General features: G+C 43.9%; 1 protein-coding gene across 1 annotated transcript; it reads right to left on the bottom strand.

The window, feature by feature from the left end:
* Positions 1-227: 227 nt before the first annotated feature.
* Positions 228-14,915, bottom strand: CHRNA9 (cholinergic receptor nicotinic alpha 9 subunit). Its single transcript, XM_025386415.1, has 5 exons — positions 14,708-14,915; positions 14,268-14,413; positions 12,546-12,700; positions 6,042-6,574; positions 228-1,459 (listed from the first exon to the last, which is right to left on the bottom strand). Exons 1-5 carry the CDS (start codon positions 14,769-14,771, stop codon positions 918-920), a joined length of 1,440 nt encoding a protein of 479 aa, XP_025242200.1. The 5' UTR covers positions 14,772-14,915; the 3' UTR covers positions 228-917.
* Between the last annotated feature and the right edge of the window lie 7,079 nt (positions 14,916-21,994).

The raw sequence follows: 21,994 nt of genomic DNA, 5'->3' as shown, positions 1-21,994 counted from the left end.
CAGGTCACTTATACCCGCCTTTTAAGCCACAGTTTCTTTCTCTGAGAAAGAATAGTAATACTTGCCTCCCCAACTCACAGAATTATTATGAGGATCAAAGTGATCAGACTTGTGCATAAGAATTGCTGTGACACCCAATAAAATGTGAATTGTCGCTTTTATTACATGTAGGAAAAACGTGATCCATGTTTGGTGAAAAGTTCAGTGAATGAATGGATGAGCCCAGCTTGCTAATCATCTTATTTTGATACAAGACAGGAAGAACTTCATCTATCATATTTTAATCAAGGGGTAAATGCAGGAATGACTTCATCTTTTGGGTTTATATAAAACATAACCAACATATACAACCTCACCATTATGAAGCAAGCTCTTTTCCCGTTAAATAGCTGATGCTTAGACTTTCTTCACATGGGACAAAAGCTTTTATTCCACTATTTGAGATATGACTTCAAATGCACTATGCCTGAATAAGGTACCATTGAGACTTAAATCACAGTAACATATATATGACTATTTCATTTTTTTTTAAAGCATGGTTTAAGGGGAACTAAGAGGAAAATGAGTTTGGTTTGTTTTGCCTTTTTGTTTTAAATTTTACCAGTAAAGTGTATTTTGTTATCTGTACTGCCAAAGAGGTGAATAATTGTATAAACTAGAGGCCAGTCACCCACTGCTATGGTGGGCTATAAAAGGTCTCTTTCCCTATTTCTTCCATCTTCCTACCCTTGAAATTTTGGATCTCCTGCTTAATTTGACAGGGCAGATAGCTTTGACATTGATTTGAGGTTAAAAATAAAACGTACAGACAACATAACCCCTAAATTATAGATGAATAAAAATCTTGGAAGAACACTGGAATAGATCACAGGGAATTGTATTAATTTCTACCGAGATAGCAAAGCCAATATCTGTGACTAATCCGCTCTTGCTATGATCAAAATAGTCATCACAAGCACCATAATGAAAAAAATCCACATGAAGAATCGGTCTATGACTTTCGCCACCTTCTTCCATTCACTCCCTTTGGAATTGGTGGCCTTGTGGTCTTTGAGGCACTTGGCGATGTACTCAATATTCCTCGTCAGCACTTTGTACTGTGCACAGTAACTCTCAGCCTCCTCAGCGTTCTCACCCTGGCAGCCCAGGTCGTTCTTTAAGTGTTTGTTCATGCCCTTCTTTCTGGAAAGGTCTTTGTTCCTGGCTGTTTTCAGGTTAGACTCTGGGAGTTGGCTGTAAACTTTCGTGAGGTGGTCCCGCTCTCTACTGTGGTGTGGGCTGAGGCAGCTTTCACCCACATCATAGACAAACAAGACCCTGGACATGTATTTCAGGATGACCACCCTGGCCCAGTGTGGCACCGGCCGGGCCTCGGCCCCACAGAAGTGGATATTCATCACCATGATGGTCAAGGCAGTGGAGGCTGTGATTAGGGCCATCGTGGCAATGTAGTATTTACCTGGAATTAAAATAACAACAGTAACTGAATTTGCTTTAAAATGGTCCCCATACAGCCATGACTCACTTAACAACAGGGATATATTCTGAGAAAGGTATTAGCCATTAGGTGATTTTGCTGTTGTGTGAACATCATAGAGTGTATGTCCACAGACCTAGATGGTATAACCTTCTACACACCTAGGTTGCACGGTATAGCCTGTTGATTTGAGGCTACAAATCTGTGCAGCATGTTACTGTATTGAATACCTCAGGCAATTGTACACATGATTATCAAACGGTTAAGTATTTGTGTGTCTAAACATGTCTAAACATAGAAAAGATAAAATGAAAATTGACATTATAATCTTATGGGACCGTTGTATACACGGTCTGTCATTTACCAAAACATTGTTATGAGGCACATGACTGTATTTGGCTTAAAAAGAAACAAACACCCTTTCTAAGGAAGTGTTTTACCCTAGTGGTTACTAGTATAGAATTTTTTTTTTTTTTTTTTTTTTTTTTGAGACAAAGTCTCGCTCTGTTGCCCACGCTGGAGTGCAGTGGTGTAATCTCGGCTCACTGCAACCTCTGGCTCCCAGGTTCAAGCGACTCTCCTGCCTCAGCCTCCCAAGTAGCTGGGATTACAGGCGCCTGCCACCATTCCCAGCTAATTTTTGTATTTTTAGTTGGGGGGGGGGGTTTGCCATCTTGGCCAGGCTGGTCTCGAACTCCTGACCTTGAGTGATCTGCCTACCCCAGCCTCCCAAAATGCTAGGATTACAGGTGTGAGCCACCGCACCCAGCTGTAGTATAGACTTTTGAATCTGACTTCCTGGATTCAAATCCCAGCTGTATCACTCCCTGGACTTGTGGCCTTCAGCAAGGCATATAATCCTGCTAAGCCTCAGTTTCCCACTCTGTACAGTGGGCGTAGTAATAATATCTAACTCGCAGGAATATGAGGAGGCTTAATTGAGATGACACATGTGAAGTTCTCAGCACTGTTCCTGGCTCGAAATTAAAAAGTTTGGAAATATTTCCTGAGATCATGAGGTGGAAAAATTTTTCCACACTCAACAAACAAACAATTAATGAACTTGACCAGTTCTCAGAACTGTCTTCAGACCTCATTAATATGAAAGCCAATTGCTATTGGGTAAGAAAGGAGACTGTGTCACTATTAGTCTTCAAACTGTGATTATATAAAGCACACGTTGATGAAAAAGTGAAATTAAGGAAGGAAATAATTAAGATAAGGCTACAAATTTATGAAATATAGAATAAAAATCCAAGAAGATGAACAAAACCAAAAGCAAAGTTTTGAAAAAGTAATAAAATTGATAAACCTTTGATAAGACCACTTACAGGATAGAGAGAGAAATACAGGAAGGGAAAGAGAGAGAGAAGATGGAAAAGACTTATAAAATAGTACAATATTATTAATAACTGTGTAGTCGGGTGCGGTGGCTCACACCTGTAATCCCACCACTTTGGGAATCCCAGCACTTTGGGAGGCTGAGGCTGGTGGATCACTTGAGGTCAGGAGTTGGAGACCAGCCTGGCCAACATGGTGAAACCCCATCTCTACTAAAAATATAAAAAACATTAGCCGGCTGTGGTGGCAAGTGCCTGTGATCCCAGCTACTCAGGAGGCTGAGGCAGGAGAATCACTTGAATCCAGGAGGCAAAGCTTGCAGTGAGCCGAGATTACACCACTGCACTCCAGTCTGGGCAACAGAGCTAGACTATGTCTCAAAAAACAAAAATAAAAATAGCTGTATAATAACATATTTGATAATCTAGGTGAAACTGCTGGAAAAATGTCAGGTGTCAAAATTAGTGCAAGAATAAAGAACACTTTAATAGAAATAGGAATCAATCAAACACCATCCCCCCACCAAAGGCTCTAGGCCCAAAAAGAATTTATAGGTGAGTTTTACCAAACTTTCAAGGAACAAATAATTCCCATCTTATGCAACTTGTTCCAGAAATAGAAAAAGAGGGAAAACTGCCAAGTTCATTTTGTGAAGTCCATTTGACTTGATTCCAAAAGTGACAAGAAAAGAAATATTAAAGCCATTTCACTAATCGACATATTTGAGAAACTTCTACAAAATATTAGCTAACTGAATCCAACAGTGTCTTAAAAGGATAATGTATCATAAGAAAGGAGTTTGGTCCAGTTATACAAAAGAGTTCAACATCAGAAGACTTATTGATGTAATTCACGACATTGATGAGTAAAAGAGAAAACACACATTATTATCTTAATAGATGAAGACAAAGTATTTGATAATGTTTATCATCTACTTATTATTTGTCAAAATCTCTGAGTTAATATATGAGACATTTCTTAAAATGGTAAAGGTCATGGGCCAGAAACCTATATGAAGGGCTACATTTGATGCAGAAAACTTAAGCATATTTCTGTAATATTGCGAACACATTCCATGGGTGCTATGAATAACAAATTATAATTGTTAAATAAATGTTCTCAAGATCTGTGTGCACTTTTCCTAAAAAGATAAATTTCAGTCAGTTGCGGTGACTCACACCCGTAACTTTGGGAGGTCAAGGTGGGAGGATCACTTGAGCCCAGGAGTTCAAGACCAGCCTAGCCAACATAGTGAGATCCTATCTTTTTAATTTTTTAATTTTTTTCTACATATATATATTATTTTGAGACAAAGTCTCACTCTATTGCCCAGGTTGGAGTGCAATGGTGCAATCTTGGCTCACTGCAACCTTCACCTCCCGGATTCAAGTGATTTTCCTGTCTCAGCCTCCCAAGTAACTGGGATTACAGGCACGCACCACCATGCCCAGCTAATTCTTTTTATAGAGACAGGGCCTCACCATGTTGGCCAGGCTGGTCTTGAACTCCTGACCTCAGGTGATCTGCCTGCCTCAGCCTCCCAAAGTGCTAGGATTATAGGCATGAGCTACCATGCCCAGCCTTCATTTTTAAATAATAAAAATAAATTAAAATAAAATTTAAAAATATAAATTTAAAAATATAAATTTAATTTTAAAAATATAAATTTCGTATTTTCATAAAAACAGAACAAGCAATTCCTGTGAGACATCTGTCTTTAGAAATTGTGCCAGCTTGCTAGATAATGTCACTGCCCAAGAAGAGAGTGGGACCGTCCCATGATCTTTCCTCGAACAGGGCTATGATCATCACTGCCAATCATTTCTGCCTCAGGAGAGGCAACAAAATGCCAATACATCTCCTTTTTATTAGAGGACGAAAAGCCTTCTGTGTTTAATTCTGAAAAAGAGGGCTGTGTGTGTGTGTGTGTGTGTGTGTGTGTGTGTGTGTGTGTGTGTGTATTTTGCAAGGACAGACATAAAAAGGAAGCTATCTCCAAATGGAGAAGCCACTGTAGTATCATCTCAATATTGGGTAACTGGACTCAGTAAAGAGTAAAAGGGCAAGGCAACATCTCTTGATATTGGACTCTAAGTTCCTTGGTGTTCTAGAATTTCTCCTTATTGCTTACTTTAAGGAACTCAAACTTAGATCTAGCTTGATTCTGGTAAGCATCTGTTACAACAGCAAGTCCTTGAGATGTAGATGTTGGATCTCAAGGGTATTGGAAGCAGAAAGTAGATGTTAAAGAGGATAGGAAAGCCCTCAGAACAAGCTAGGCAAGGATAGGGGAGGCAGGGGTGGTACCCTCAGTCTGCACTCCAGTCCTTGGAGGGACATTTCATTATTGTAGATTTTTGAAAATTCAGTCTGCTTTGGAATCACCTCAGATTCCCAAATCTCGGCCAAGTTGCTAAATCAAACTCTCCGGGTGTAGGAACTTGCATTTTAATAAGCTCTTCCACTGCTATTATACCCAATGCAGATGAAATTTTTCTGTTAAGGGTAGACGTCAGGCTTAAAAAGCACATCTTTCTGCCATGTTTGCCACTCTTCCCAAGAAGAAAGCCCTTGTCACATGAAATGATAACAATAGTCACTGTTTACTCAGTACTTACCATATGCCAGGGCATGCACTAAGCAGTGACACACAAATTTTACAGATGATGAAGCAGAGACTAAGAGAACAAGTAACTTGCCTAAGTTTGATCAAGGAGTGAACACTGAAGTCAGCATTCAAATGCAATTTCTTTGACTTCAAAATCAGGTTTTAACCTCTGAGTCATTGGATTTCAGACTTAAACGGAAAATGCATCAGAGTCACTCAGAAGGCTTGTTAAAACAGGACGCCAGGGCCTTATCTCCAGAATGTCTGATTCAGTAGGCTTAGGGTGGGCCCTGAGGTTTTGTGTTTCTATAAGTTCCCAGGTGATGCCGATGCTGTACATCTGGGGACCACCACTTTGAGAGCCACTGCTCTAAAGTGTAATGCTTTTCATTGCTCTTTTGTGTAAACCCAGAAACCATAAGACCAGTTTTGATTCCAAAAGCCTTATCTATATTGAAAGATGCTAACTGCAACCACCAGAAAAATTTGAGACAGTCTGTATTGAGTCTGAAATTGGCTCCATTGTTTCAAGTTTAAAGGCATACACACAACCTTAAAGGCATGACCCCAGGCACTACAAAGCTGGGCTTGAAGTGGGAGACACTTAAAACTCACCTATCAGGGGGACATTTTCTGAGGCCGGCATGATTTCTGCCACCATTAGTTGAAATACAGTCATGGCCAACAGGATGGTCACTCCCAGGGAGACCTTTTCTCCAGAGGCTGCTGGGAGATAAAAACTCAGAGGAGCCAGAAAAGATATGAGGACACATGGGATGAGGAGGTTGACGATATAGAATGAGGACCTCCTCTTCAGAAGGAGGGTGAATGTGACATCCGGGTAAGGCTCAGAGCAGCAGCCATAGGAGATCACATTCTTGACAGCAGGCATGCCATGGACCTCCCATTCCACATCTTCAATGAAGTCAGAGAGATCTCCGCTGTCCAGGGCGTTGAATATGTCTACCTGATTGCCATTGTAGGTCCAGGAACCAAAAGTCAGGTTGCACTGCTGGTTGTCAAAAGGGAAGTAGGTGACATCCACCACACAGGAGCTTTTGGTGATGGCCGGTGCATCCCAGGTGATCAGCCCATCATACCGCAGGACCACATTGGTATTTACAGGCTCTGAAGATTCATCGTCAGCCCTGGAGGTCAGATAAGGAAAATGAAAGCCACATGCTAGGAGAACTTGCCACCTTCCTTACCCCAGGCAGCTCACTGTGCCCATCACTTCAGTGTTTTGGCCATGGAACACCATTTTCCCTGTGACTGTGGCTCGGGAGTCTGGAATCAACTCTAATTTGTCCTTCTCCTCCATCTTCTGTAACTAGTCAGGGCCAAGTTCTCTTGGAGTCTTCCTTCAAAGCATCTCTGCTCTCTATCCCTTCCTGTCCATTCCCAATGCCACTTTCTTGGTCCAGGTGTAATGATTTGAACACACAGACAAAAAGTAGGCCTGTCGATACCAAAATCTGCTTACTTGATTTGTTAACTTTAGGCACAAGAATATTAAAATAAGCTTTTTATGGCTATTATAAAAGCTATACATGTTTATTTGTAACATTTGGAAAACTCAGAGGAAAAAAAGTCGTTCACCCATAACTTTAGAGATAGTCACTTATTCCAGATATACCTTCTTTTGCTTTATCAATATTTATGCCTTGTATTTTGGGGTACAGTATTTCTATTTTTCTCTAGGGAATTACTCTTTCTCCATTGCCATTGCAAGGCAGAGGAAATGTTGGTCAAGGTGCCCCAGTGTCCCTGGCCAAAGGACGGCTGGGTGGCCCAGGCTTGGTCCAACAGATTCACCCTTTCCAGAGTTTAGGTCTTAAGCAGAATGATCCAGAGACCAAAAACATCACCCTAGTGATGGCTCCCTATTCAGAAAAAAATAGACAGTCCCTCTTGTCTTGAACGCTAGGGCAGCCTTGGTTCTGTCTTTTCCAAGAGTTGGTTGTTTACTTTTTCCTTTATTTAAATGAGATGTGCCACATCCTTCTAACAAATTCCTATTTCAAAGGAATTTGCCAAAGTCGGTTGCCAAAGTCAGTTTCTGATGCTTACAACCAAAGAGTCTTAATTGGTACATTTCTGTTAACATTTGGATGCATATTTTTGCAGTCTTCCTTACAATTTTTTCCCTGCAAAGTATATTTTGGCTAAATATAATGTGGTATTCTGGATTGGATCCTGGAACAGAAAAAGTACATTCACGGAAAAACTGGTAAAATCTGAATAAAGTAGTTTAGTCAATAACATTGTATTTATTTTGATAAGTATATTATGGTTATGTAAGAGGTAACATTAGGGGAAACTGCGTGAAGGGTATAAGGGAATTCTGCACTATCTTTGCAACTTTTCTATAAATCTAAAAATTATTCCCCAATTTAAAGTTAACTTGCAAAAAATAAAAAGGAAAAAAAAAGATGAAACAAAATTTTAAAAAATACATGGTCATCTGTTCATACTCTTCTACAACATTCTTTTCATGTCTAAATAGCATTCTATTATATTCCACTATATTAGATACACCATAGTTATTTAACCAGTCTAACTGAGGCTTGACATTATGGTTGCTTCCAGTTTTTGTATTTATAAGCAATGCTGCAGTGGACATCTCTGTAACTGAGTCTTTACATTTATCCACTGACCCTTTCCTTAGGTTAAATTGCTGAAAAAGGATGTGCTGGGTCAGAACAGGCATGTTTTTGAAGGCGGTAAGGGATAAAAGACTACATATTGGCACAGTGCACACTACTCGGTGACAAGCACACTAAAATCTCAGATTTCACACTCTACAATTCATCCATGTAAGTAAAAAACACTTGTACCTCAAAAGCTATTAAAATAAAAAATATATTGGCTGGGCGTGGCGCTCATACCTGTAATCCCAGCACTTTGGGAGGCCGATCACTTGAGGCCAGGAGTTTGAGACCTGCCTGGCCAACATGGCAAAACCCTGTCTCTACTAAAAAAGTACAAAAATTAGCCAGGCATGGTGGCGCACGCCTGTAGTCCCAGCTACTCGGGAGGCTGAGGCAAGAGAATTGCTTGAACCCAGGAGGCGGAGGTTGTAGTGAGTCAAGATTGCACCACTGCACTCCAGCCTGGGTGACAGAATGAGACTTCGTCTCAATAACAAAAAAAATAATAAAATAAAATAATGCATGTCTGTATATATTTTTTAAAGAACACCCACAGGTTACAAAATCTTCTGGGTTTTAAGTACCCTCTAGAGGTTTCCCATTGGTTGCACCCTATGTAAATAAAAACTTGGCCCACAACCAATTGGAGGCTGAAGTGAAGTTACACCCTATGCAAATGAAGATGTGATCTACAACCAATCAGAGGCTGAAGTGAAGTTATAACTCATGCAATGAAGACTTGGTCTGTGACCAATTGGAAGCTGAAGTGAAGGCTCCCTGTCTACAGACGCTATTGAGGAGAATACTGTCTCAACTTGAGCCCAGGAGGTCAAAGCTGCAGTAAGCTACGATCACACCACTGCACTGTAGCCTAGGTGACAGAGCAAACCACCGGCCCCCCCCACCAAAAAAAAAACCTGACCATGAAAACCCTGCCATAATGAATTCAAATTTAAAATTTCTGTAATCTGATTTTACCTAATCTAAAAATGTCAGTGGCCTTATATTAGCCACTATACTAACCATATACTAATAGTAAACATTCCCACCAGAACTTTGAGCCCCAATTCATTAATTTCTCTATTGATTTACTGAAAGAGCCAGTATCTACATGAACTGTTACATTGCTAAAAAGCTCATTATTTCTTGGGACAATTCGTTGCCGAAGTTATTAGGAAATTTTTTTTTTTTTGAGAGCTTATCTTCCCTTTGGTTTCTACCGATTATCTTGGGTTTTGTCTTCTGGAACATTGTTCTCTTTTTTCCACCCTACTTTCTCTCTGATTGCCTAAGGTAACCATCATCAAGTCTTCAAGGTCTTCTCTCTTCCAAACTAAGCATCAGCAAATTCAACTGTTCTTCTGTGAAGTGGCATCCAGGCCCATCTCCTTCCTGATCACTCCCTACCAGTCTAGCCCCATGGATTCGGGCACGAACAGTGACTCTAGATGCAAAGCATCTTCCTGCCTGGGTGTCTTTACTACACTGGACTGATTCACTTACTCCCTACCCCTATTTCTCCTTCTTGCCACAACTCAGGAAGCCCGTTGTGTTGCCTATGACATTCTCTACCTGCTTCTGAGAAGCAGTGATATTGTATCTGGCATCAGTAGATTCTACAGAGTCAGAGATTCAGCTAGAAGGACTGAGCTCAGGGAAATATAGCCATGACTAAGGGCCCTTCTTTGCCGGATCCTGTAACACTCTTCCATTTTCATTTCGATTTGTTAAAGGCATGAAGATGTCATCCAACCATAGCTCCTTTTAGAGGTTCCTCTACACAGCAAAACTCTGAGAAGTTTTACTGAGAAGGAGAAGGCAAAGGAGAAGAGAGGAGCAGAAACAGAATTGTCCATGACAAGAGCACAGAGATGACTAAAGAGTCAACCAGAGGAACAAAAAAGAGATGATGAATCAGTGTGGTGAAAGGTTCTGTGTAAAGGAGTGGGGAGTGGGGAAGGGAGAATGAGGACAGAACCGACCAAAGCCACAGTAGGCTTGTTTGAGCTCACAAGTACATAACTGGCTTCTCTAATAAGGGAGCAGTGGAGTCAGCTTAACTTAGGGTGCCTTGTAAGCTTGCAAAGAAGCATTTCAGTAAGACATGGTCACCGCCTCAGCCAATCAAAACAGGAGGGAGAGGAGAACCACCATTCTGTTTGATTTCTGGAGAGAATTTTTAGAACTTACAGAATGCTTGCCGGCACAGCAGCTCGTGCCTGTAACCCCAGCACTTTGGGAGGCCAAGCTGGATGGATCGCTTGAGCTCAGGAGTTCAGAACCAGCCTGGGCAACATGGTGAGACTCTGTCTCTACTAATAAAAAATAAAAAATAGCTGGGCATGGTGGCATGCACCTGTAGTCCCAGCTACTCAGGAGGCTGAGGTGGGAGAATAACCTGATCCTGGGAAGTTGAGGCTGTAGTGAGCCATGATTACACCACTGCACTCCAGTGTGGGTGATAGGAGTGAGAGCTCTTCTTAAAAAAAAAAAAAAAGAATTTACAGAATGCTATAAGAGATCGTCTGTGTCAATGAAATTATCTTTCTTTTTCTTTTTCTTTTCTTTTTTTTTTTGAGATGGAGTCTCACTCTTGTCACCCAGGTTGGAGTACAGTGGTGCAATCTTGGCTCACTGTAACCCCTGCCTCCCAGGTTTAAGTGATTTTCCTTCCTCGGCCTCCCAAGTAGCTGGGATTACAGGCACCTGCCACCACACCCAGCTGATTTTTTAATTTTTAGTAGAGACGGGATTTCACCATGTTAGCCAGGCTGGTTTTGAACTACTGACCTCAGGTGATCCACCTGCCTTGGCCTCCCAAAGTTCTGGGATTACAGGGGTGAGCCCCCACACCCTGCCTGTATCAATGAAATTACTCTCCTGCACTCTGCGGACTAGAGAGTGGTAATGGACATTGTGGTTTGTGTTCTTGCTCTGTGTGTGTGTGTGTGTGTGTGTGTGTGTGTGTGAGAGAGAGAGAGAGAGACAGACAGAGAGAGAGAGAGAGAGACAGAGAGAGTGAACACGGGCAGGGAGTGTAAACTGAAGGAATAAAGCTCAGTACTTGAATGTTATCTTCCTGTTATCTTCCTTGGGAAGGGATACAGACCACTCAGAGTGGGGAATGGACAGAAAGAACAGGGCTATGATTCCAGAGGTCATGACCCTTAGATGAGCTCTCTGAGTAAGGAGTGAGACTAAAATCCAGGCTGCAACCCACCCGTGTTGCTTTCTTAAAGGAAATCCATGCCCACTGGAAGCCTCTACCCAGGGGAGCCCCCTGAGCTGCCCCTCATTCACATCCTTCTGAGCCACAGAGGAACCTTCCCACTCCACAGAAACGGGTCCAGAACAAAAAGAGAGAGGAGCTCCTTCGACAACAGGTGGGGCCACTGAGCTTGAACGGTGACCAGAGATCTGGTATTTTTCTCAAAGTGCTGCCCATGGACCCACAGTACCTACGTCTTCCGGAGCTTGTAGAAATGCAGAATCACAGGCCTGCCCCATACCCGTGGAATCACAATCCGTATTTTAACAAACTCCCTGGGCGATTCATATGCACCTTCCAGCCTGTGAAACATAAATCTTACCTACCCATTGTACAAGGCCCCTTGCTCTGAGACTGGGAAAAAGTCACTTTGTATCCTGTAAACTGGTTCATCCTCCACTCCACGCAAAACCCCAAATCCACAGGTCAGTTTCTAGATGGCCCATTCCAGTTTAATTAATTGTTGATACATGATCTTGGATGGTGAATGTCACTGTTAAGGGTTGAATTGTGTCCCTGAAAAATTCACATATTGAAGTCTTAGCCCCCAACACTCAGAATGTGACTTGATTTGAGAATAGCATGATGGAAGATGTAATTAGTTAGGTTAAGATGAAGTCACGCTGGAGTAGGGTGGGCATCTAACCCAATATGACTGGTGTTCTTACATAAAAGGGAAATTTGGACACGGAACACACAGGAGAACGCCATATGAAGATGAAGGCAGAGCTCAGAGTGACGCTCTACAATGCTAGGAACACCAAAGACTGCCAGCAAACCACCATTAGCTAGAAGAGAGGCCTGGAACAGATCCTCCCTCACAGCCCTCAGTGGAAACCACGCTGTCAACACCTGCATCTCAGACGTCTCAACTCCAGAACTGTGAGACAACACGTTTGTGTTAAGTCACCTAATTTGTGCTACTCTGTTACGGCAAAGTTAGTCCTAGCAAACTAACGCAGCCTCCACTTTCCCACCTGAAAAAGGGGCATGTAGATTGATGGTTTCCTTCCAGCTCTAAGCTTTTATGACGTATTATTTCCTGATCTAAGATTCTATGGCTGTTATTTCAGGAGTCCTAGGAACATGGATTAATATTTAATTTCATGCATATTTTAAACATTCCTTTTTCATTATGTTTAAATTCTATGAAATCAACACGTTCGTGCCTGAAAAGCCTCAGTTCTGAGCTGCACTTACTTGTTATATAAGACGATGTCCGGCCTCCACACGAGGTCACTGGGGATCCTGATGGAGTCTAGGCCATCGTACTGATCTCGGTCCCATGTGAGATAGGCATCGTGCCAGATTTGGCGGATCCACAAATAGGCGGTCAGAATTTGGTTTCTTTCATCCTGCACAATGAATGCAGATGTAACTTTACCTAGCAGACACTGGAAATGTCTTCCATTGATAGGACACTTGTTCTTCACAATAGGAATTTCACAAACACTCATCTATTTTCAATAAGTGAGAGCTTTATTCTTTATTTATTCTATCCCCTTGATTGACTACCAAGATCATTCTTTTCCTCCTAGATTTAGTGTTCAGAATGTAAAGTGGACAAATATTTAAGTCTTGATATCTTTGCATGGATCAACTGCCTATATTTCCTGAAAATTGATCAATGAATGACATACTTGAAAGCAAAAGTCAGGAAATAACAATGTGCAGAAGGAAAATCTTTCAAGTTTCATAACATTGTGTGATTAAATATAGATAAGCACTAAATTGGCCGGGCGCGGTGGCTCAAGCCTGTAATCCCAGCACTTTGGGAGGCCGAGACAGGCAGATCACGAGGTCAGGAGATCGAGACCATCCTGGTTAACACAGCGAAACCCCGTCCCTACTAAAAAACACAAAAAATTAGCTGGGCGTGGTGGTGGGCTCCTGTAGTCCCAGCTACTCGGGAGGCTGAGGCAGGAGAATGGCGTGAACCCGGGAGGCGGAGCTTGCAGTGAGCTGAGATCCGGCCACTGCACTCCAGCCTGGGCAACACAGCAAGACTCCGTCTCAAAAAAAAAAAAAAATAGATAAGCACTAATAAGCTATGCCATCTTAAAACACTACCTTTTTAAAAAAAAAAAAATTGAGATTGGCCGGGCGCGGTGGCTCATGCCTGTAATCCCAGCACTTTGGGAGGCGAAGGCGGGCGGATCACGAGGTCAGGAGATCGAGATTACCCTGGCTAACATGGTGAAACCTCGTCTTTACTAAAAATACAAAAAAAATAGCCGGGCGTGGTGGTGGCCGCTTGTAGTCCCAGCTACTCAGGAGGCTGAGGCAGGAGAATGGCGTGAACCCAGGAGGCAGAGCCTGCAGCAAGCCAAGATCCTGCCACTGCACTCTAGCCTGGGCAACAGAGTGAGACTCCGTCCCCCTCAAAAAAAAAAAAAAAAAAAAAAAAAGATTGAGATTAAATTCCCATTAAAACTCACCATTTTAATCATATTAGAAGGGAACAATGCACTGGCTTCCAGTATATTCACAATGTTGTGCAACCATCACCACTGCCTAATTCAAGAGCATTTCTTCCCCCCGCAAAGAAACCCCATAATCATTAAGAACTCACTGGCCATTTTCCCCTTACTCCCCGCAGACCCTGGCAACCTCTGTGCTGTTTTCTGTATCTACGAGTTTACCTATTTTGGACATTTTATATAAATGGCAGCATACAGTATGTACCCCCACCATTCCTTAGATTTTCTAAGACTGTTACGGTTAATGACCAGGATTAGGTAATATTTCATGAAATTAATTAGTTTTGTAGGAAGCTTCCTTTTCCCGGCGTTCTCTTCTCCCACCAGCTTGCATACGGAGCTGTCATTCCCTCAGATTCCCAGATAAGACATTCTCTTCAGAAAGCGTGGTTGTTTATCCTCTGAGAATCATTCCACAGAGTCAGCACCATGTATTACTCACCATATCCTTAATCTGAGAGAGCGTAATCTGCAGTGTGACATTCAGGACTTTATCTGTATCTTCCACCGGACGAAGAGCATTGGAATAATCTTCAAAAAGGTCATTAAACAACTTCTGAGCATATTTTCCATCTGCCGTCTCCACAGCTACTCAACAAGAGGGATCTGGATCAACCTTCAGAGTGTTGTATGTATTTCAAGACAAAGAACACAAGACTGAGGTCTAAAATGGGGGATGGCCCAGCACTGGCGAGGGACAAGCTTTGGGTGGATAGATGAGTTGTTTTTCTGGCATGCGCTACCAAGGTCAGAGGCAGTAGCAAGCACGGAGCCCTTCCATGCGGTGGAATCATCTGTTTTGTCTTCCCCGCCCTGCCCCACCTCCCACCAAAGCAATAGCCCCAGATGAGACAAGATGGTTACATGTCACCAGCCGCTCACCTCTCAGTCTGGAAGCAGCAAAGTAAATCCAGCAAAAGGAGATGCAGGAATGGGACCAGTTCATCTTTTTCCTGAGCCTCTATAATAAAGTCTCGGTCAGGCAGCGTGGTCTTCCGCTTCTCCCTGTGAATACGAAGGATCTGGGCACAAGGAGCCCACACTGCCGCAGCCTTATGGCAGCAGCTGGAGAGCTCAGGCTTGCATTGCACGCAGGACCTAGATCCTGAGATCCAGGCCTGCCCTCCCTCCCCTCCAGTAATTTGAGACTGGCAACTCCAGTGGCTGAGATGCCGGAAACCCAGGGTGCGTTAGGTCCAACAGTGCTGTTCTGGGGGGCCATCTAGGGTCCCTAGCCACTCTCAGCAGAAACAACCAGACAGAAGAGGAGGTAGATGCAGGCAGCAGGGGTATGCCTGACACCCCAGAGACTCCACCTAAGAGGAATGGGAGCTTTCTACACCCACCATGAGCAGATTCAGCCTGAGTCTGGGGACTAAGGGAAGCCTAACGGATTGAGCCATGGGACGGCTGTCCAGAAAGACTCTACGCGCTTTTAGCAGCGTTTGAAGAGGGAAAGAGACACGGTTCTATGATCTCCAGAATATATTGGCATTTTGGTTTTTCTCTGCCTCAGCTTCTGATCCCTCCTGCAGCTGTCCCTCTGGGCACGGATCTTGCATAGTAAATGTTTGTGAGTATATGTGTGAGGGGGTGTGCCGGATGGGTGGATATTCACCCGCTTAAGAAGCAGCAACACTGTGAGTTGGATTTGGACTTGACCCCCTGGGTTCGGCTGCCAGCCCAAACCCTGACGAGCTCTGTTATTCTGGATAAGTCACCGAACCTCTCTGAGCCTTCCAGAACTTCCAGACTGGGGAAAATAATATTTCCTCTCTCTAGAGCTACTGAGGTATCTGTATGTGAAAGCACTTTCTAAATATCAGTAATTTTCATATTTGATCAGCTTTGCAGATCCAGAATTTCTATGTTTACCAAGTCACACAGGATTTACCAGCTCAAAAAAAAAAAAAAAAAAGAAAAAGAAAAACTGGCTCAAAGGCTGACCAAATCAGCATGAGAATAATAACCAATGGTGATACTACTAATGATGATACCCTTTGCATTTGAATGCTACTTCATATAAAATTTCAGTCATTTCTCGTATGTGATATAATTTTACTCCTTCAGAAAAATGTCAATTTTCAATTGCTCCTTACTCTGTAAACTCATGTCTGCCCTTCCTATTGCCTGGAGAATCTGCTTTGGAAAACCATATTAAGATAATTTGGTTGCCTGGAATCGAAGTGAGGAAATTGGATAGCTCTGTTTCATCAGGTTACAGCCGCCTGATGAGTCACCCCATCCCTCTTCGGGAATGTATCCTTTGAGTGGAACAGACACTCCAGCCAACGGCAAAGTGTTTCTTAATTGCCTGTCCCCTTGTGTTGATTGTGAAGACATTATTTTTCTGACGTCCCTAGTCTGACTCATTCATCAAATGACACAGTTCCGGGTGCCCACGCTCAGTCCTCCTTCAACAAACCATCCACTTTGGTATCTCAGAGGTGGAAGGTACTTTTGAAATTGAGTTTAATGCCTCACTTCCATATGAGGAAACTGAGGCCCAGGGATGCAGAGTGGCTTCCCTCCAGCAGTGATCGGCCAGAGACAGGATCCAGGCCACCTGCCCCAATCCACTGTGCTCCCCGCCCCGTTAACAATGCATCTCTTCCTTCTCATCGTCTTTCATCAATATGGCTTTTGATACCAGCTGGGTGGTGACTTCCTTGTGTGTAGAGGATCTTTACCTTATATGTCTTTGATTCCTTACAGCACTCATAGGGTTGAATTGTAGTTGACACAGGGCCTACCTTGAATAGTGTCCCCTCCCTTCCTATCCCACTCCCCTCCTTTCAGGGTCTCTTCTCCCCTCAGGGACCTCTTTTAGGTTGAAGTTGCTGAGAACCTTTGCCCATTGGCGTCCAGTGTCCTGGGGGGCATCCCTGACTCCATTCCAGGAGGATGACGGCAGTGCTCCCATTCTTTAGAATAGAGTCCTGTCTGACAAAGAATCCTAGTGAATTCTATGGTTAAAAGATCCTCTGCCCAGCAGCAGCGTGGGGATGGGAAGAACAAATACCTTCATTCTGCTACACGTGTTTTTTAAAACAAAAATTACAAGAGTCAAACGTCATGTTTTGCAAAGAATGTTTTTCCCACAAATGAATATGGCATGAATACTTTCTCCATTTCATTAAATACAGGATCAGAGCATTTCTAACCTGTAAAGAGCTCTTCAAGGACCATCTAGCTGAGGTCACTCATGTTACAGATAAAGAAACTGAGGACTAGAGAAGTCAGAAGCCTTCACAAGGACATAACCCATTGCCCTGACTCTCAATATAGTGCTCCCTACACAACACCAGTGCAGCTGGTGAGGAAGTTCAGAGGAAATCAAGGTCGAGTGCGCCTCTAGGAGGTTTGGGAATGCGCTTCCTTTCAGCCAAGGGCAGGTGGGACCTCGATCTGCCCCACAGGAGGGTGGGTAAAGGATGCTGACTCTCCACCGAGAACCATGCCAGAGACCCTCAACCTCTCCAGGAGCCTGGGCTCTTTGCAGAGGAGTGCTGTCCTAGGTACTCAGAGCCATGACGCCTGCTAACCAGTGCTTCACAACTCACTGAAACGACAGGAGACACCTCAATGGGACGCCATTCCCAAGGGCCTATTTCACTGCTTTCTAAGTTTGCTGGATTTATCCTGGATATATGTCTTGAAAGAAAAAAAAAACTCTCAAAGTTGCTTTAAAAGAGAGCTATATGAATTCCTTCACCTTGCACCAGAGTTTAGGATAAGCGTTGGTAGTTAGGACGCAAAGTCATGCTGAAAGGGCTGCCCATGGCACCACTCTCCAAACATTTTGGGGTTTACTTCTGTCTTTGTTTTCTTTCTTTCTTCCTTCCTTTCTTCCTTCCTTCCTTCCTTCCTTCCTTCCTTCCTTCCTTCCTTCCTTTCTTTCTTTCTTTCTTTCTTTCTTTCTTTCTTTCTTTCTCTCTCTCTCTCTCTCTCTCTTTCTTTCTTTCTTTCTTTCTTTCTGAGAAGGAGTCTTGCTCTGTCGCCCAGGCTGGAGTGCAGTGGCGCGATCTTGGCTCACTGCAACCTCCACATCCTGGGTTCAAGCAATTCTCTGCCTCAGCCTCCCAGGTAGCTGGGATTACAGGCACCTGCCATCATGCCCAGCTATTTTTTTTTTTTTTTTTTTTTTTGCATTTTTAGTAGAGACGGATTTTCACCATCTTGGCCAGGCTGATCTTAAACTCCTGACCTCGTGGTTCACCTGCTTCAGCCTCTGAAAGTGCTGGGATTACAGGCGTGAGTCACTGTGCCCGGCCGCTTTGTTTTCTTGGTCAAAAGCAGCATAATGTAGAGTTTAAGAGCACAGACCCTGGAGTCGAACTGCTTGGATTCAAGTCCGGCCCCACCACTTACTAGCTGTGTAAGCTCAGCCAGACTATTCGAGCTCAGCTTCTTCATCTATAAAATGGGGACAATTATAAATAGTGCCTACCTCTTGGGGTTGTTTTGAGGACTGAATCAGTCAATGCATGTAGAACCCTAAAAATAGTGCTTGACCATAAAATGGCTAGATAAATGATCATTAAAGGGGAAAATGACATGCTAAGCATGTCATCTGTAGCTCAATGCCACTATTTATGTATTTATTTATTTATTTTTCCTCCCCTCTTCCTCTCCCTCTTCCATCTCTCTCTCTCTCACTCACCCAGTCTCTCTGCCAACTTCTTGATAGGCCTGGTTAGAGGATAATTGTTTTATGTGACAAGCAGCTTGTACTGTGGGTGGGAGAATATCAGTCCTACTATTTTCGTGTTGCCCTTTTTTATTGTGATGTTAATACTATTGTCAGTACACCGTGGATTTATTTATTTGCTTCCTGATTTCTGCAGTAGTCTTTTTAATCCTCTTATCCACTTTGTGAGAGTTACCCAATCTAACTCTGTCACAGAGATTGGCAAACTCTTTGCAAAGAGCTAGATAGTAAATATTTTCATCTTGGCAGGCCATATGGTCTCTGTACCAACTACTCTTCTCTGCCATTGTACTATGAAAGCAGCTTATGGCAAAATGAATGTGTGACTGTGTTCCAATAAAACTTTATTTATGAAAATAGGTGGCAGGGCATAGTTTGTTGACCCCTGATATAGATAAACAGATTCATAAATCCACTTTGCTCATGAAAATTGCAATAGGGAACAGTGTTCTAGATGAAGAAGGGGCAAAGCCTGCAGGGAAAAGGGCTTGACGTGCACAGATGCATGGCAGGGCCAGGGCAGACTCTGACTGCAGCTCAGCCAGTGAGACTCAAACTGCCTTCCAGCAGAGGCTCTGGGCATGGAAGACGCCTTTCTAATAAGGAGTCAGAAATATAAGAGAACTGGAAAGAGTCGGAAGCAACCCAGTTGGATGTCCGGAGGCGGGGCAAGCCTCCTCACTTCCACAGGATGACCATGAGAGTGTCGTGGGCAAGGAATTAGAGTTTCCAGATATAGGTGATGGTGGGAACTGTGGCTACAGCCTGGCCAGGGGCTGGCAGGGTGAGCAGCAGGTGAATGGGCCAGAAGTTCAAGTGAGTCCCTCTGGGGTCCCCATGAATAAGGACAGGCCTGGAGGGCAGAGCTCTGGCAGTTTCACTGAGAGGTACAGAGTCCCAGAGCACTGTTTTGTTTCTAGATTGCTAGAAATCCTAGCAACTCCCTTCCCCAGATGTACTGAAATCCATTGGCCTGGGGGAGTGCAGGTTAGATCAGAACAAAAGGGATTCAGGAAGGGGAGGAAGGAACAGCGGGCCCGGAGCTCATGGTATGGGCACCAAAAGGCAATCACGCTGGGCGTGGAGCTGATTCTCCTTTTGTGACTGCACGTCTGTGTCTCACTCTTGTCGCACTGTGTTCTGGCTCTGCCAGCGGTGTGTAGTGGACTGGAAGACTCTTCTGAGTAAAACCCAGCAGGACAATCTGTCTTGGTGCTTCTGGACGTCGTGAAGGAAATGTCCAGCTCTTGAACTTTCCCAACCATGACTTCAAACAGATCCAGCTCCTGGGCATCATCCTCGCCTCTTCTCTCAAACCCCATGTATTAGTCTACTGGGACTCCCACAGCAAAATACCACAGACCAGGTGAATTAAAAACAGAAATTCGCTTTCTCACAGTCCTGCCTCCGCACCTGAGGACCAGCTCATCCAAGAATCAGCTGGAAGTCCAGACCAAGGTGTGGGCAGGGCTGGTTTCTCCCGAGGCCTTTCTCCTTGGCTTTTAGATGGCCGTCTTCTCCTTGTGTCCTTACAGGGTCTCCTCTGTGCATGTCTGGGTCCTAATCTCTTCTTCTCATGTCCCCATGAATAAGGACGGGCCTGGAGGGCAGGGCTTTGGCACTGCCCTAAGAGATACAGAGTCCCAGAGCACTGTTTGGTTTCTAGGTTGTGACCCCGTTCCCCGATTGTACCCAGACCCATTGTCTCCTCCGATGAAATTAGTCCCACCCCAATGACCTCACTTAACCTTAATTACCTCCTTAAAGACCATATCTCCAAATATGGTCACATTCTTCAGTACTGGGGGTTAGGACTTCAGCGTGTGAATTCTGTAGGATGCAATTCAACCTGGAACACCCCACGTCCAATCTGTGAACGAATCCCGGCAGCTCCACCTTCACAATATATCAGGAATCCAGCCACCTCTCCCCACCTTCCCTACTGTCTTCCTGGTACAAGCCATTGCTGACTGCCATCTGCACCAACTGTACTTGCCTTCTAGTAGCCAAAGGTGCCTCTGAATTCCCTTCTCCAGGTAAGGGCCAGACGGTCATTTTATTCCATTTCATTTTGTCTATTTTTTATTTTTATTTTTTTAATTTTAATTTTTTTTTTTTTTTTTTTTTTTTTAAGACGGAGTCTCACTCTGTCACCCAGGCTGGAGTGCACTGGCGCGATCTCAGCTCACTGAACCTCTGCTTCCCGGGTTCAAGGAATTCTCCTGCTTCATCCTCCCAAGTAGCTGGGATTACAGGCACCTGGCACCACGCCTGGCTAATTTTTGTATTTTTAGTAGAGACAGGGTTTCTCCATGTTGGCCAAGCTGGTCACAAACTTCTGACCTCAGGCAATCTGCCCACCTTGGCCTCCCAAAGTGCTGGGATTACAGGCGTGAGCCACCGTGCCCTGCCTATTTTTAAATAAGTTATAAGATGGGGGTCTCACTATGTTGCCCAGGTTGGGGTGCAGAGGCTATTCACTGCGCTCCCTCATGATCACTGTGCACTGTGGCCTCCAATTCCTGGACTCAAGAGATCCTCCTGTCTTAGCCTCCCAGATAGCTGGGACTACAAGTGCACGCCACCAAGCCCAGCCAGGTGGTCATCTTAAAACACAAGTCTGATCATGTCACCCCTCTGCCCAGTGGATTCTCTCCAGTGGATTCTCACCTTATTTGGAATAAAAACCAAAATCCTTACTGGCGACTACAAGGCTTTACGTGATGTCTCCCCCGACTTTCCTTCTCCAACACTCTCCCCCTCACTCACGTAGCTCCAGCCTTGCTGACCTCCTTGCATTCCACACGCACACTGTGCCCCTCCTTCTGCTCCCTCTGCCTGGGGCACCGTTGGCATCTCCTCCTGACTCCCTTTCTTCTTCCTGGGTTCTGCCCAGTGCCTCCTTATCAGAAGCCCTTCCCTGATGATGCTGCATAGAGTAACATCCCAGCCCTCTCTCCATCTCCGGGATCCACTCTTCCTCGCACTTAGGACCAGCTCACGTGTGTGTGTGCATTGCATTTGGTAGTTATCATCTGTCCCCCTACTAGAAATTAAGTTCCACAAAAGTGGGGGCTTTGTCTTGTTCTGTGCTGTTCTCCCAGCTACAGAGAGGATATTAGAGGATATTTGTTGATTGCACCAATGAGTACTATCTAGGATGAGAAATCTAAGAAATTAAAAAGGGAAAGGCCAGCTTTCAGACAAAGTATGGTGGGTATATTTCCTATGATTCATAAGCTTACCTGATTTTTTTTAGCATTCACGGCCAGGGTGTTATTCACAGCCTTACATTGTCAGTCTACTGCTGTGTTATATTTTAACCTACATCAGAACAAAATTCCTTGAGAATATGGACCATAATTTTTCCCTTATACATAGTCCTAGCTCAAGGGAAACAACCACCAAGTCCAGTTAGCAGCATCGGCCACGGATGCAGGGGGAGAGTGTGGAGGCAT

The sequence above is a fragment of the Theropithecus gelada genome, chromosome 5 (assembly GCF_003255815.1).
Source record: "Theropithecus gelada isolate Dixy chromosome 5, Tgel_1.0, whole genome shotgun sequence".
Classification (NCBI taxonomy): domain Eukaryota; kingdom Metazoa; phylum Chordata; class Mammalia; order Primates; family Cercopithecidae; genus Theropithecus; species Theropithecus gelada.
Note: the sequence above shows the minus strand (reverse complement) of the source record. Positions and strands in the feature narration are given on the sequence as shown.